The sequence below is a fragment of the Glycine soja genome, chromosome 19 (assembly GCF_004193775.1).
Source record: "Glycine soja cultivar W05 chromosome 19, ASM419377v2, whole genome shotgun sequence".
Classification (NCBI taxonomy): Eukaryota; Viridiplantae; Streptophyta; class Magnoliopsida; order Fabales; family Fabaceae; genus Glycine; species Glycine soja.
The window spans coordinates 31,212,167-31,226,028 of record NC_041020.1 but is presented as its reverse complement, the minus strand read 5'-3'; the positions used below and the strand labels follow the sequence as shown (position 1 = coordinate 31,226,028).

The 13,862-nt window shown below is 32.1% G+C and overlaps 1 protein-coding gene across 3 annotated transcripts; it reads right to left on the bottom strand.

Annotated features, from left to right (window-relative positions):
- Nucleotides 1–201: 201 nt before the first annotated feature.
- Nucleotides 202–5,579, bottom strand: LOC114399253 (probable inactive leucine-rich repeat receptor-like protein kinase At3g03770). 3 transcript variants are annotated; one of them, XM_028361403.1, is made up of 8 exons: nucleotides 5,148–5,579; nucleotides 3,362–4,787; nucleotides 3,128–3,261; nucleotides 2,465–2,708; nucleotides 1,678–1,889; nucleotides 1,560–1,585; nucleotides 1,130–1,241; nucleotides 202–754 (listed from the first exon to the last, which is right to left on the bottom strand). In XM_028361403.1, the coding sequence occupies exons 1-8, from the start codon at nucleotides 5,232–5,234 to the stop codon at nucleotides 530–532; spliced, it is 2,466 nt and encodes an 821-aa protein (XP_028217204.1). In that variant the 5' UTR covers nucleotides 5,235–5,579; the 3' UTR covers nucleotides 202–529. The 3 variants fall into 3 exon arrangements, with proteins under 3 accessions (XP_028217204.1, XP_028217206.1, XP_028217205.1); XM_028361405.1 differs by having other exon boundaries at nucleotides 5,398–5,579; XM_028361404.1 differs by lacking the exon at nucleotides 5,148–5,579 and adding an exon at nucleotides 4,884–5,136.
- Between the last annotated feature and the right edge of the window lie 8,283 nt (nucleotides 5,580–13,862).

The following is a 13,862-nucleotide window of genomic DNA, read 5'->3' as shown; positions in this document are numbered from 1 at the left end:
TTAACAAGCTCAACTTTAAACTCAAGAGTTTAACTCATTTGGTCCACAAACCAAGTTCAACAAGTCACTTGTCAAATTAAGTCTCAAATTATGTTCAAGTTGGTTCGGTTCATTTCTAGTCCTAACATGATCATGATTTACTTCATTGACTTGAATTGTTTACATAATTTCTACTTGTCAGTTGTCAAATCAAGTATCAAATTATGTTCAAGTTGGCTCGGTTCATTTCGAGCCCTAACATGATCATGATTTACTTCATTGACCTGAATTGTTTACATAATTGCTACTTCTTTTTCAAGGTATATGAATCCTAGCCGGCTCTACCCTATCAAAAATTCTAAAAGAAAAAGAAAAATGAGGAAAATGTATGTAACAAATATACATTTGCCATGAAGATTGACATAAGAGATTGTGATTTTAGTTTATAGAAGACCCTAGTGAACAATCCCTGCTTTCTCAATCTGCTGCATTGTTGGAGAAGGAATGAACAACTTAAAGATTTAGTTTTGTGCCTCCTACAAACTTGTACTTAGGATGTAGAATCTGATTTTTGTTCTGCATCTGCTGTGGCTTGGACTTGAGCTGCATACTGTAAGTTCCATAAGACATCCTCAAAAGAAGGAGGAGCTGAGGATTCTGGGGATATGCATTTGGTTGTGATAGATATTGCAATTGATAATGACTCTGGACAGCAAGTGGTTAACACTACTGGATCCACTATTTTAATTCTGCCATCTTGACTGTCAAAGGATGTCTGTAGTTCAAAACACCAGGTCACATTAATTAAACTCTATAATGAATAAAAAAAATCCATTGAAACAATAAATATCGAGGATAGAAAATCAGGGATCCCCTACGTATATGACTGCAAATTTAAATCATGAATTTCCTGCCAATCTCTATTAAAATTTATTGGTTGTATGCAAGTATATTATCGATTAAATATGTTTGACAAATAGTTAATCAGCTACTACTGTCACTTTAGCAGGTACTCGTTGATGCAGTTAAAGTGGTTTGACCAACTATAAGTGATATAGAAGTTATATTGGTTTGAGACTTAGTTAATCTCACATTTGAGTTGTTACTCCTCCAAAGAAAAATTAAGTTAGGAGTTTTCAAAAGCTTTTACCTTTTCATCAAGAAAATATTTCTCTCCTTTCTTGCTTGCTATGGGTCCAACAAGAGACTCAAACAGTATCAACCCGAAATTGTAGACATCATCTTCTAATTTTTCTCTTTGGCTGCAAGAGAAAGAAAAGAACAACAAATTGTTGGTATTCATCCATACAAAAATAATTCCATGTATAGCATATTAGGCATTTCATTTTATAAACTCAAAAAAGGAGAGTATATGTGGAAGAAAAAAAATGGTGACTGAACAAACTTATTAGAAGAGGTAGTGGCACTACGGTATGTGTGTGAGAGAGAGTATGGCCTATGTGCTATTAATGATATTGCTATCGAATCATATAACATAAGACCCTCAACAAAATAGAAATGAATCCAGTTGCAAGTTGTTACACTAGAGTAAAATAAGCTACCACCACCAGCATACATACCATGATTTTGGATACTCTCCCTTTGCCTGTACAACACATACAAAGCAATGGAGTCATTCTAGGATCAAGCATAATAGACCATGTTTAAGTAGCTGGATTGAATAGCAACTAAACATACCTCAAGGTATTCGATCTCCTCAGCAATCATGGACATACCATAGTCACTTAGTTTGGGAATGTGATGCTCATCAAGTAAAATATTGTTTGTCTTTAACTGGTTTCTAAAACAACCCGGTATAACTCCAGTATGTAAAAAGTGCACAGCTTTGGCAACTCCAATTAAAATTGATAATCTATCAGACCACTTCAGTCCCTTGTCTGATGAAAATTCTGCATGTTTGAATAAAGAAAGATTAGTTGGATGAAGCATTCTATGCCACAAATTGGTAATAAAGATAGTGATTATGAAACATAATATGACATATTATAATGATAATTATAAGAAAAGAAGTTATCCATTAAATGTCTCCAAGGCAGACATTTCTACCTAGTACTATCCAAGTCAAGCCTAGCAGCATAAAAGAAGAGTTAAATCATCTGATTTCATAACATCCTAATGGCTTCTAATTTCATCAAATTAAATGATGCATGATTATTTCTCAAAAGCATACTTGAATGCAATCAGTTTGGCTTTGGCAATAATGTAAATAGTAAATCAACAGAAAAATTCCTCCACATTACACTCGGAGATAACACTCCTTTTTCGGTAGCAACTGATTCCATAAATTCTACCTACAAAAATTCATACAAAGTATCATCCTAAGCAGGGTCTTCTCTATACAATTTGCAATTCTGGAAAGAGGAAATCATGGAAAACAATTATGATATCAGAGAGACAAGAACGGAATTTAGTTAAATTGATGCTTTCATCAATATACAAAATAGTAATATTATCTCATACTAACCTGACAGATGGGTACGATAGCTCCCATTCAGCACATACTCATAAACAAGATGAAGTTTGAGGCCACTAGAATCATCTTGTCCATCACCATCAACACAATGACCCAAAAGGCTAACCAAATTTGGATGGTTCAGCTTTGAGAGTAAATCCAACCGAGCTTTAAGATTTTGTATTGAGCATTTCTTTGACAGAGCCACACATCTTATCACCACATAGGTTCCATTCTCTAGTTTACCTTTGTACAGCTGAAATTGAGCAGAAGACATAAGAGGCCACTTATAGGGAGAATACAAAATGAGTGACAAAATTGCCTTGTTTATACTATTACTTGATACCGATATGGATAGGAAATGACTTAAGCCTTTCACACTTCGCATAGGTTTATAAACCCAAAATAGTTACTACACTCTTGAGAGGGAATTCAGAAATTGCAATCTATCAGAAAACTAAAGTAGTATGAAGGTGTTCTGAATAGTCTTAGGGAAGACTCCTTCTTATGAGTAGATTTACTAGTTATGCATGCTATCCACATCCAGTAACAAAAAAGCATTCAAACAATGAAATAAACAAAGAAGAAAACCAACTATGGTGAATTATAAAGAATATTTAAAACACGGGAAACTATCCAATATCTTTCAAACTCTATTTTGTGATTGAAGGATACCTTTCCTAAGGAGCCTTCGCCAATATAAGTTGACAAATCAAAGTTTCTTGTGACTTCCTTCAACTCTTCAATTGAAAATTGTCTACATGTAGGAGTAGCTTGTGTCCCTAGCTTCACTACTTGAGAAACGAATCCTGAAAAAACATAGAAAATAAGACATTGCTATTTTAGGTGTCCAATTAAATCTAGAGATTTCAGTTCAGAATAACATTATTGCATAGCCTGTGTACTTACTAGCACTGGCAAGGACTTCAGATGAAACTCCTGTTATTGAGTTATCTTGAACAGCCTTAGGCAACATCTGATGCCTATACATCTCCCTTGAATGATATTTTCTATAAAAAAAAACTCCAAAAGCAGAAAGTACAAGAACAATTACAATAATCATGGCAACTGCTGCAGCTATTTTCCATTTCCAGAAGTTCTTCTTTCCCAAACTGGATTCTTTACAATAAGTCCCTTGCCGCTGAGGTTGAGAATCAATAGATAAACAGTTTCCACCATATTTAATAACTCTTTTACCCGATGTATTGGCCAAGCAAGAAGGAAGTCCAGCATTTAACTTGTTACTAGAGATATCCACAAACCCAAGTTTGCTGCCACAGTTTAGTTTCTGTGGAAGGGATCCACTTAGCTCATTGCTGGCTAAATTCAAATAGCTAATGTTTGGCAAAGAGAACAAGGAAGATGGGGGCATCTTACTGAGATGATTTGATGAAAGATCTAGATGCTGAAGATGGCCCAATTCACTAAACTGATTTGGTATCTCACCTGAAAAAGAATTTTTGCTAAGCAAAATTGTGACCACTGCTTTAGGCATCAGTGGCAGTTCAGAATCTAAATGATTTTCTCTTAAATCAAGTACATGTAGACCAGAGAGAGCAATGAGATCAGGCAATCCACCAGACAACTCATTGTGGGACAAGGAAATATCAACAAGACTCCTAATTTTGCATAGTGAAGAAGGGAATGAACCCTTTAAGTGGTTACTCTTCAAACTCAATACACTTAGATTAGTTAAAGAATCAAACCAATCAGGCATTGTGCTGTTCAAACCATTGCCATCTAGTGTCAGTGTATGAAGCTTGACCATTGTAGACATTCTTGGTGGCACTGAACCATATAAGAAATTTAAACTCATATCCAAAACTTCAAGCAAAGACAGCCTATGAATTTTATCAGGAAGTGGCCCCCAAATCCCCAAGGACACCAATCTAAGGACCCTTAAGTTGGTTAACCTCGTCAATGTGGTGACAAAAGAATCAATGGAGAAGCTCAGTGACAGTGTATGATTGGGAACTGCAGGTCCATTGAACTTGTCAACCTTCACAGCTCTATCTCCTATAATTTTAAGCTCAGTTACTGAATTACCCTCACACTTAAGGCTCACATGTGCAGATGGAGGAAGGCTACAAAGGTCTACATTGTAATTTTCCCACATTTGCAGAGAGGTAGGGTACTCCAGATACTTTCTTAACTGTAACAGAACTTGGGTCTGAGCAAGTTGTAGTTCGTGGGTACAAGGGATGGACAAAAACCAAGTAAGAACCACAAGATAGAGGTAAAAATATCTCATTGAACCAACTCTGAGCATTAGGCACCAAACTTTTTGAATGTGAACATCAAACTTAGCTACCAATTTCAAAGGGAGAAAGGGCACCTGAAACGAAACATGTCATAAATACTCAAAACTGCAAATATTTTCAAGATCGAGCAATAAAATTTTAGAAACAAGAAAGCAAATTTATCAAATTACCCTGAAAACACCACTCTCGAAAAGAAATTTATATTGAACTACAGATTCAAAAACAATGTATCATCTACTCCATAGACCTTAGATGTACAATAGCTGCTGTGGTTTTTCATTCATGAAAAAAGGAGAGAAAGCTTATTGTTATTACAACATTACTCGAGCTAGCCATTAAAAAAAGGCCTTAAAGAAGAAAAGAGAACATGGACCATTCAGTGTAACTCATGAAGCAAAGAACATAAAAGAAGGAAAACAAAGAATGACACACACCACTAGGAGGCAAAGATGAGAAGCAGTAGCATAAGATAGAGTGAGGGACAACACTTTGGGAAGTGAAAAAATAATAAGGAGGGGCATTAAAGTGTAAATTACAGCTTCAATGAAGGACACGCGTGGAATGAGGAGTGGTGAATGGAAGAGAGGTATTTGAAAATGGCATAGTATGATGGACACTAAACAGTAACAAGGCACAGGTACTGCATAAAGCAATTAATGCATGCTCAGAAGAGGCTTCACTCACTTCATTAACTACATGCCATCAATGGAGAGAATGATGGGGACCAGTGGCATGGTTGAGGAGACTTTGGAAAGACTGACTGAACGGTTGTGTTGTGGGAATGAAGAAGAATAAGAACAAGGGAAGAAGGGAACAAGAACAGCCTGGAATTTGTGTTGTTGCAAAGGGTGTGCGTATTTCTTATCTCCAGCCTTAATATATTCTAGTGCTTTGTTTGAATGTGGTTCAACTTTCGTATATATATATTTTTAGAATAAATACTTATTTTGATCCTGAAAGTGTGAGGTACTCATAGATTGATACTTGAAAAATGAAAAAATTGAATTGAATTTTTTAATGTGCAAAAAGTGTGACATTGGTTCTGCCTTATCTTTTGTTACACTTAACATATATGTCTACCTAATAACTTTGATGACGATGTGACAATTGACCATTGATACGCATCCATGTGATTTTCATATATTTAAAAATTGACTTTTCAATTTAGTCTTTATACTTAATAACTTGTTGTCATTTTAGTCTTTTCTTAAACATTGCTAACATTTTGGTTTTTGAACTTTACTATGTAATGTCATTTTGGTTCCTGAAAGTGCTTTTGAATTATAAATTAAGTCTCATGTTACATGTAAATTAGTAGCATAGTCATCATCATGTTCTCTTGCTTCAATTTCATACTCTACACATTTTTCACCTTCCTCTTCCACTCTTTGTAGTCTTGACTTTCACAATCATCATTTGCATGTAAAGTTCACTTACTCGTCATTTATTCAACTGAAATATCAATTCTAAGAGGAAAATAACACGAACATCTTAAAAAATATTTAATTTTTCTTAATAAACATTTTATTCAATTAAAAATTTTCAAATAGCTTCTTCAACACACTCAAGTAATCATTACATGCAAAATTCTTTTATGTCTATATATACCTTGTGGTGGTAGTTCATGAAAACAACTTTTGTTGTTTACATTTTCTTATATGTTTGATCCTTTCACTTTGATCACCGATCATGTGCTAATCGATTGCATGGATCTCAAGCCACTTCTCCCACTTATACATCCTTCATCCTTAAAATATTTTACTCTCTACACTCCAAACATGATCAAAAGAATGAAAAATGACACATTCTTTACCTGTCACTAGAGGGTCATGTCCTCTAATACCAATATCAACTCTTGAACAACAATGTGAAAATGACAATGATTGAAAAAAACAAGACATACTATACTTGCTCCATTGAAAGTGTATGTATGGAAATGACTTTAACACTTTCATTTTTCTCCCTATCATGATTCTCAAGATTCTCAAGATTCTTTTACCTGTCTTTTTATGATTAATGGGCTATTCCTTAAAATTAATTAATTAATTAATGTAACATTCTACGCATATTAATAACATATAAAATAAGTTTCTAATTAAGTTGATCGTCATGGTCACATGCAAAAACAAATAGGCCTGCATAATTTTCGTTGATGAGCTTAATGCGTTACCTGTGCATCTTGATTAACACCAAAGCATATTCCATAACATAATGCCATTTATTTTTGAAATGAGATATCTCAAACAATATCGTTTTTGCACAATGAGTCTATATATAAACAAAATAATTAATTATGACATGTGTCAAACTTGGGAAAACTTCAAGAATTCATATGGCTACGAAGGAAATCCTATAAGTTACAAATGCAACGTGCATATTAATATGTGCTTATTGTCTCTTACACTGTATGAATAGTTTTTCTTTCTAATTTAACGTGTCTTAACTTAAAAAAATCTTGTCATTTATCGTGTCTTAACTTATATCACGTCTTATCTCATCCTAGATAAAAGGAAATGAAGAAGTCAATAATTTCATAATCATAGGAAGATAAAGTACTATCATGTCTTTATGCCATCAATCAATGAAATGCAAATTGATTACATGATTTTCTTAGATAAACTAAATGGGAAACAAATTAAAGTAGCACTTGCCCGTTAAAAGTTAAAACAACCATGGATGGGGACCATTATATAGTGGACATGCAGGCTGTGGTGTGTCCCTCCTTGGGATTCCATCAAAATTAAAGTTTGAAATTGCTTCTTACCATCACTTCTTTTTGTTGTTTTGTTTTGTGCCTGGAACGCATGCAGCTTCTACGTGGGAATGAGATCCCTTTTAGTTTTACTGTCTTGTAATTTTGCTCTCACATTTTCTTCGACCAACAGAACAAAACAAAAAAGCAATTAAATGTGCACATCCCTTCTCTGACTTTCAGAGTGTTGATGGAATATATAGGCAGTAACAATGTAGCATGTTGTACGCTATTCAGTTACTCTTAAGTCTTATCTCCTCCGGCGCAGGTTGGACCACTCAGTTTTTTTTTTTTTTTTTTGTGTAAAAAAGAATGAAAGTGTGGGTAATTTATTTCAAGATTAGTGGTGATTGGTATCACGCATAAGATTCACAAAGGAAACAAATTCTAATTATTTAGGTCTTGTTTGGAGTGGTTTCGAATTGAAAATTTTAAAAATAACAATAAATTTATAAGTTTAGTTTTTAAAAAAAAATTTTAACTAGTTTTTAAAATCTTATTAAATTCAAAATAAAACAATTTTAAAAGTTTTACATTGTATTAAAATTAGTTTAAAGAGTATTTTTGTGTGTTGATGATGACAATAGTTATAGTAGTGATGTGAGTAGCAACAGTAGTAATAGGGATATCAGTGGTGGTCACGATGACAGTGACGATAATGGTGGTGGTGGAGGTGACATTAGTAGTGGTGACGATATCAATGGTGATGTGATGTTGGTGGTGACAATTAGTGGTGATGGTGATGAAGGTGGTATTAGTGGTGGTGGTGGTGGCCACGACGGTGATAGTGGTGGTAGCAATGCCGGTGGCGATGGTGGTGATGGCGAGGGTGGTGGAGTGCTTGAGGTGGCGGTAATGGAGGTGGTATTGTTGGCAGTGGTGGTGGTGAACATGATGGTGATGGTGGTAGCAATGTCAGTGGTGATAATGATGTTGGTGGCGACATGTCAATGACGGTGGTGGTAGTTGTGGTGACAGTGGCAGCAGTGTTGGTGGTTGTCAATTATGGCAATGACAATAATGGTGGTGGTGACGGTGGTGTGGTGATGGTGATGACAAAGGTTGTATTTGTGGTGGTGACGATGGTAGTGGCAGTGACAATGATGGTGGTGCTAGCAAAGTGTCATTGTCAAATGTTGAAAATGCGTGTTCTTTAAATTAAAAACCAAATTCACAATTCTTTGTTTCTTGATTTTGAAAATGAGTGTAAAAGTGTTTCAAAAATGATTTAAAAACTAGTTCAACTCCATTTTTGTCAAAAATGTTTTATTTTGAAAATTGCATTTGAAAATAAAAACCAAAAACTCACAACCATCCCAAATGGATTTGTTGTTAAGTTTGCTCTTAGTGCTATGGACTATTGGACTTTGTTGGATATTGATCTATTAGTATATACATTTTTGAATGTGTTTGTATGACTCGTCTTGTTTCACTAACTAGACCTAATTAATTCAAAGTTGATTTTGATAATTTTGAATTTTTGAAATTAGACTAAATATAATTTGAAAATGGATTGGGATTATGCTTTGATTGTCTTAACCTAGTCATTTGTCTTATATTCTTTTAAAAACGTAAGTTTTTTTTTTTTAACAATTGTGTATTATTAACAATTTTTTATTTAATAGATAATATTTTGTATGATGTAACACCCCGGTTTTTGGTAAATAAACATATATTGATATTTATTAAGTATGTATTTTGAGTTTTTATAATTAATTGAATTAATTAAATAATTTGAGGTGAGATATTATTGGGTTGAAATTGAGTTTTAATGATTAGTCACGTGGACCATAAATTAATAGAGTTTTTAGAAATTAAATAAAGGATAGAAAAAAAAATTGTTAATTAAAATAAGGGTTTCTTAGTATTAAAAAATAAATAGAGTAAAATAATATTTTAGAAAATAAAGAGATGTTTTAATTGGTTATTTATTTAATAAAAGAATAAAATAGAGTTTCTTTTTATAAAATTATAAAATAAAGAAAAATAGGGTAAATGATAAACTCAAAGTACTCAGGCATGTAAATAGTCATTTTAATGTCAAAGTAGTTTTTATAAACCTACGTACTTTCTTTGCTCTCTCTTCCTCCCAAATTCTTTCTCCCTTCTTCTCCTAAAATCCTTTCTTTTCCCGCATACATCCAAACCTATCCTAGTAAAACTATGATCTCAGATTCGTTAACCGTTGGATTGTTTTGACATTTGAACATTGCCTTTGAAAATCATTTTCGTCCATTCCCAATGTTGGGATTTGCAAAATAATATATATAGAGAGAGATATTCCGCTCGCACAGAGACTGTGAAATTGAGGTTCCAATCCTTCTCCTTCTCTCTAACGCTTGAAAACCCTAACAGAGCAACCAGAGGAAAAGCTTGAGGAATCTTAGGGAACCGCTAGAGATGTTGCTATCACTGTTAGATTATACACGTGAACCTTCTTAGAGGTAAGAGATGAGTTACTCATGCTTGGAGATTAGAATGACCATGTGTAGGGATCCCTAAAGGATTAATTTTGGGTAATTTTGGGCTTTTATATGAAATTCAATTTTGTTCTCTTGCTTTTAATTGCGAAATGATTGTGTTTGACGAACTAATTGATGTCCCATGTTTGGTGCTTTAAAAATTTATCTATGATTATAATGTGTCGTCGTCATAAAATTTGAAGTATGGTTGCTACACCACATTAGCTCATTTTTATTTACAAAATAAAATTATAGTCTTAAATTACATTGATAAAAATTCTCAAAGCATTTTGAATCTTTCTATTCTATTTTTCTTTTTAATTTTCTCAATTCACAATTTCTTTTTACAAAATTTTCACCATAGTCATTTTTTTTGTATGTGAACTCACAAGATTCATGTGGATCAAATTTCACATAAAATGAATTCCACATATCAACTCCTATGTTAAATTTGGTCCATGTGAATCTTGTGAGTTCCACTACCAAAGGAAAAATGAATGAAATTTAGTGACAAGGAATTATGAATTGAGGAAATTAAAAAAAAAAAGTGGAATAGAAAGCTAAACCTAAGATTAAAGTTTTTTTTTTTTTGGCTAAATGACCTATTTGGTCATTTATCTTATTTTTTTGTATAGTTTGATCCTTTAACTTTTGAAAAGTTCAATTTGATCCTTCATCTTATTTTTTTTGTTTAGTTTGGTCCTTTATGTTTTAAAAGGTTTATTTTAGTCATTTATCTTTTTCTTTTTGTTCAGCCTGTACTTCAGTCCATTTAAGATAGAAAGTGTCACGTGTTTACAACAACTAATACACCTTGTTCAACCAACTGAGTTAGATCTTGCTGACAAACAATTTGTTTTGTTCACTAATTTTTGTCTATCTTTCTAGCTAATAATTAGCTTTCAAGATGTATTGTAAAAGAAATTTTTATATTTATTTATCATCAAGAGTATACAACATCTTTTCTTATGCATTAAGAGGTGAGATTAATTGTTTAACTTGACATGCATTGGTTTATGCTTTTCTTGTGTTGTTGGTGTTAAGAACTAATAACTTCGATTTTTTTTTGTTAGATTGTTTGTTTTAACTTCCTATATCTTCTAAAATTCTTCCATCATTTAGATTTGGTTACTTAAATGCACTTGTATAGATTCACTCCTCTAGATTCCCATGACTTGAACGGGATAGAACGATAGTTCAAGGATAGATGAAGATTGTTCATCACCTATCGGTTGTAAACCATTTAATCTTTCTAATAGTCTTAAAATTTTGTATTAGTCAGCTCCATTATGTGCAGGTAGCAAAAGAAGAAGAAAATCATTTAATATGAGGATCAAATGTTTGTGGGTATTGCAAAACTAAAATACTTTTACCATCTAAAAAACATTCAGAGGAGGAAAAAATGATCATAATTGTAGGATTGGTCCTAAATTTATAATATTTTCAAAATCACCCTTCTCATTAGTACCCCTCTCTTTCATTTAATGTGAGGATCAAATGTTTTAAAACGAAGGTTTGATTTACTCAGGGTAGTGTCAACTCATTTTATTTTGTGTTTTTAACTTAAAATTCTCACAATTGTAGAATTGGTCCTAAATTTATAATATTTTCAAAATCACCTTTCTCATTAGTACCCCTCCCTTTCATTTAATTTGTGTGTTAGTATACTTAATTAAGTATAGTTTAGTTCAAAACAATGAGATGAAATGGACATTATCAACACGGTCATATAAAAGGATCCCATATTACTTTTATAGTAGGTCACAGACCTATATTTTGATTTATTTATTTGATAATTATATTATATTATATCATAAGTAGTTGATCCCATTTAAGTAGTTGATCTCATTTTCACCCTAGAACAGAAACAATTAGACACAATTTTATTCGCAATCATTTGGGTCTAGATTTTGGGAGTGCTCGAAATTTTTTTCCCTGCAAAAACCGCTCATCCACTGCTTCCCCCTCACCCAGTAACGTGCTTCTCTGTTTTGTTTTCTGATTTCTAGTGGTATCTTAAGTGGTCCATAACATGTCCTAAGTAGACATATTGACAAAGGGTGAGAAACAGTGACACATAATATTCTCTCCCAATGGGAAAGAAGATGACTTTCTCTTGCTTTTGTTCTTCGGTTGCTGTAACAATTAGGTTAAGGTTCTTTGGTAGCAAACTTTTTCCAATCTTTTGAAATTAGATTAACCAAGTATAACTTTAGTATGCTCATGCAATTATCTGATATATTATCTCTTGCTGCATTTCATGCAATTAAAACTTTTTTTATCGAAACAAGATATTATGTTTAGTTTTCCTAAAAAGGTACATATTATGTTTCGATTATTATTCAACCTTATTATATGTTTTTATATTCGTTTTAACATTATATTACTAAACAAAACTTTTTTTCTTGGGTTTGGAGTGTTATTTTATGTACTTTAAGCTTTTAAATATAAAACTAAGCATAATTAAGGATAAATATTTAACAACAACAAAATAAGTAAAAATTATACTATAACATTAAAGGTTAAAAAAATAGTGTTAAATAATTTTAAAAAAATCACATCATACAAAATATTAATGAATTCTTCACATCTAAAAACTCAACTTTAATTCTAACATATAGATAGATACTTAATATATAAATTACATAGAGATAAATAGATATATGAAAAATACTAAATATAGAAGTCACCATCCCAATCAAATATATTTATAATTAATAGGTGTGTCTCTTATGCTTAATTTCTAAGTTATGCATATTATGAGATATCATGTTATTGCACTTGCTTTACAAAACTTTGACATAGAAATAAAGTAGTATGTTTTTTATATTATTCAATTTTCTTCACACAGATAAAATAATACATAAGAGAGATAATAAATTTGTAAGTCACCACCCCAATCAACTATATTATCACTTATTTATAATTATTAGGCATGTCTTATGCATGCTTAATTTCCAAGTCATGCAAGTATTATGAGATATCAATGTCTTGTGTTTGCTTAATTTCTAAGTCACGCAAGTATTATGAGATATTGCATGTCTTATTGCATTTCTTTATGTTACACTAAAACTTTGCCAGAGAAATAAAATAGTATGTTTTGGATATTATTCAATTTTCTATATTATTTCATATTGTTTTTACAACATTATATTTATTTACTTCTATTTACCATATAACAAAGGAAAGCCTTAGTAGTTGACCTGCCGCTAAGGTGCATTTGATAAAAAAAAATAATGTTTGAAAATCATGATTTATGAGAACCATAAATTCCAAGAATCATAATTCTTAGAAAGAAAAAAGACTTTTACTTTCTCATGAGAATAATTTTTTTTGAAAACATTAAAAATATAATATATTCCCACATTTAAGATTGACAACTCAAAGGGTGAGAGAGAGAAAAATCACTAGGGCTTCGGGCTTAGTCCATGCAAGGCCCCAAAACTACAAAGGGATAAAAAATATAAGAAAAAATATTGAATAAAATATGTTTTTAGTCTTAATACAATCTTATTTTTAGTCCCCTAGACTTTCATATTAACAATTCGGTCCCTGAAATTTATCAAAAAACATGTTCTTAATCCTTCCTCACAACCGTACAAAAAAAAACATGTAGAAATTGGACAGTAAGTCCAGAGACTAAAAACATTATTTTTTTATAAAGTTTAGGAAAAAAATTGCACAATATACAAGTTCGTAAACTGAAAACAAGATTCAACCAAAATATAGAAATTAAAAACATATTTTACCCAAAAATATAATCACATCTATTTTTTATATTTACATATTTTAATAATTGTATATAAAGGACCTTATCAATTGTTTAACCTTGAGCCCATTAAATATCAAGACTGGCTGAAATTACAAGTCAACCTCATAGCTAAGTCTCAAATCTCTTTTTTTTATAATAAGGCGTGAAAATAGGTTAGGTCACC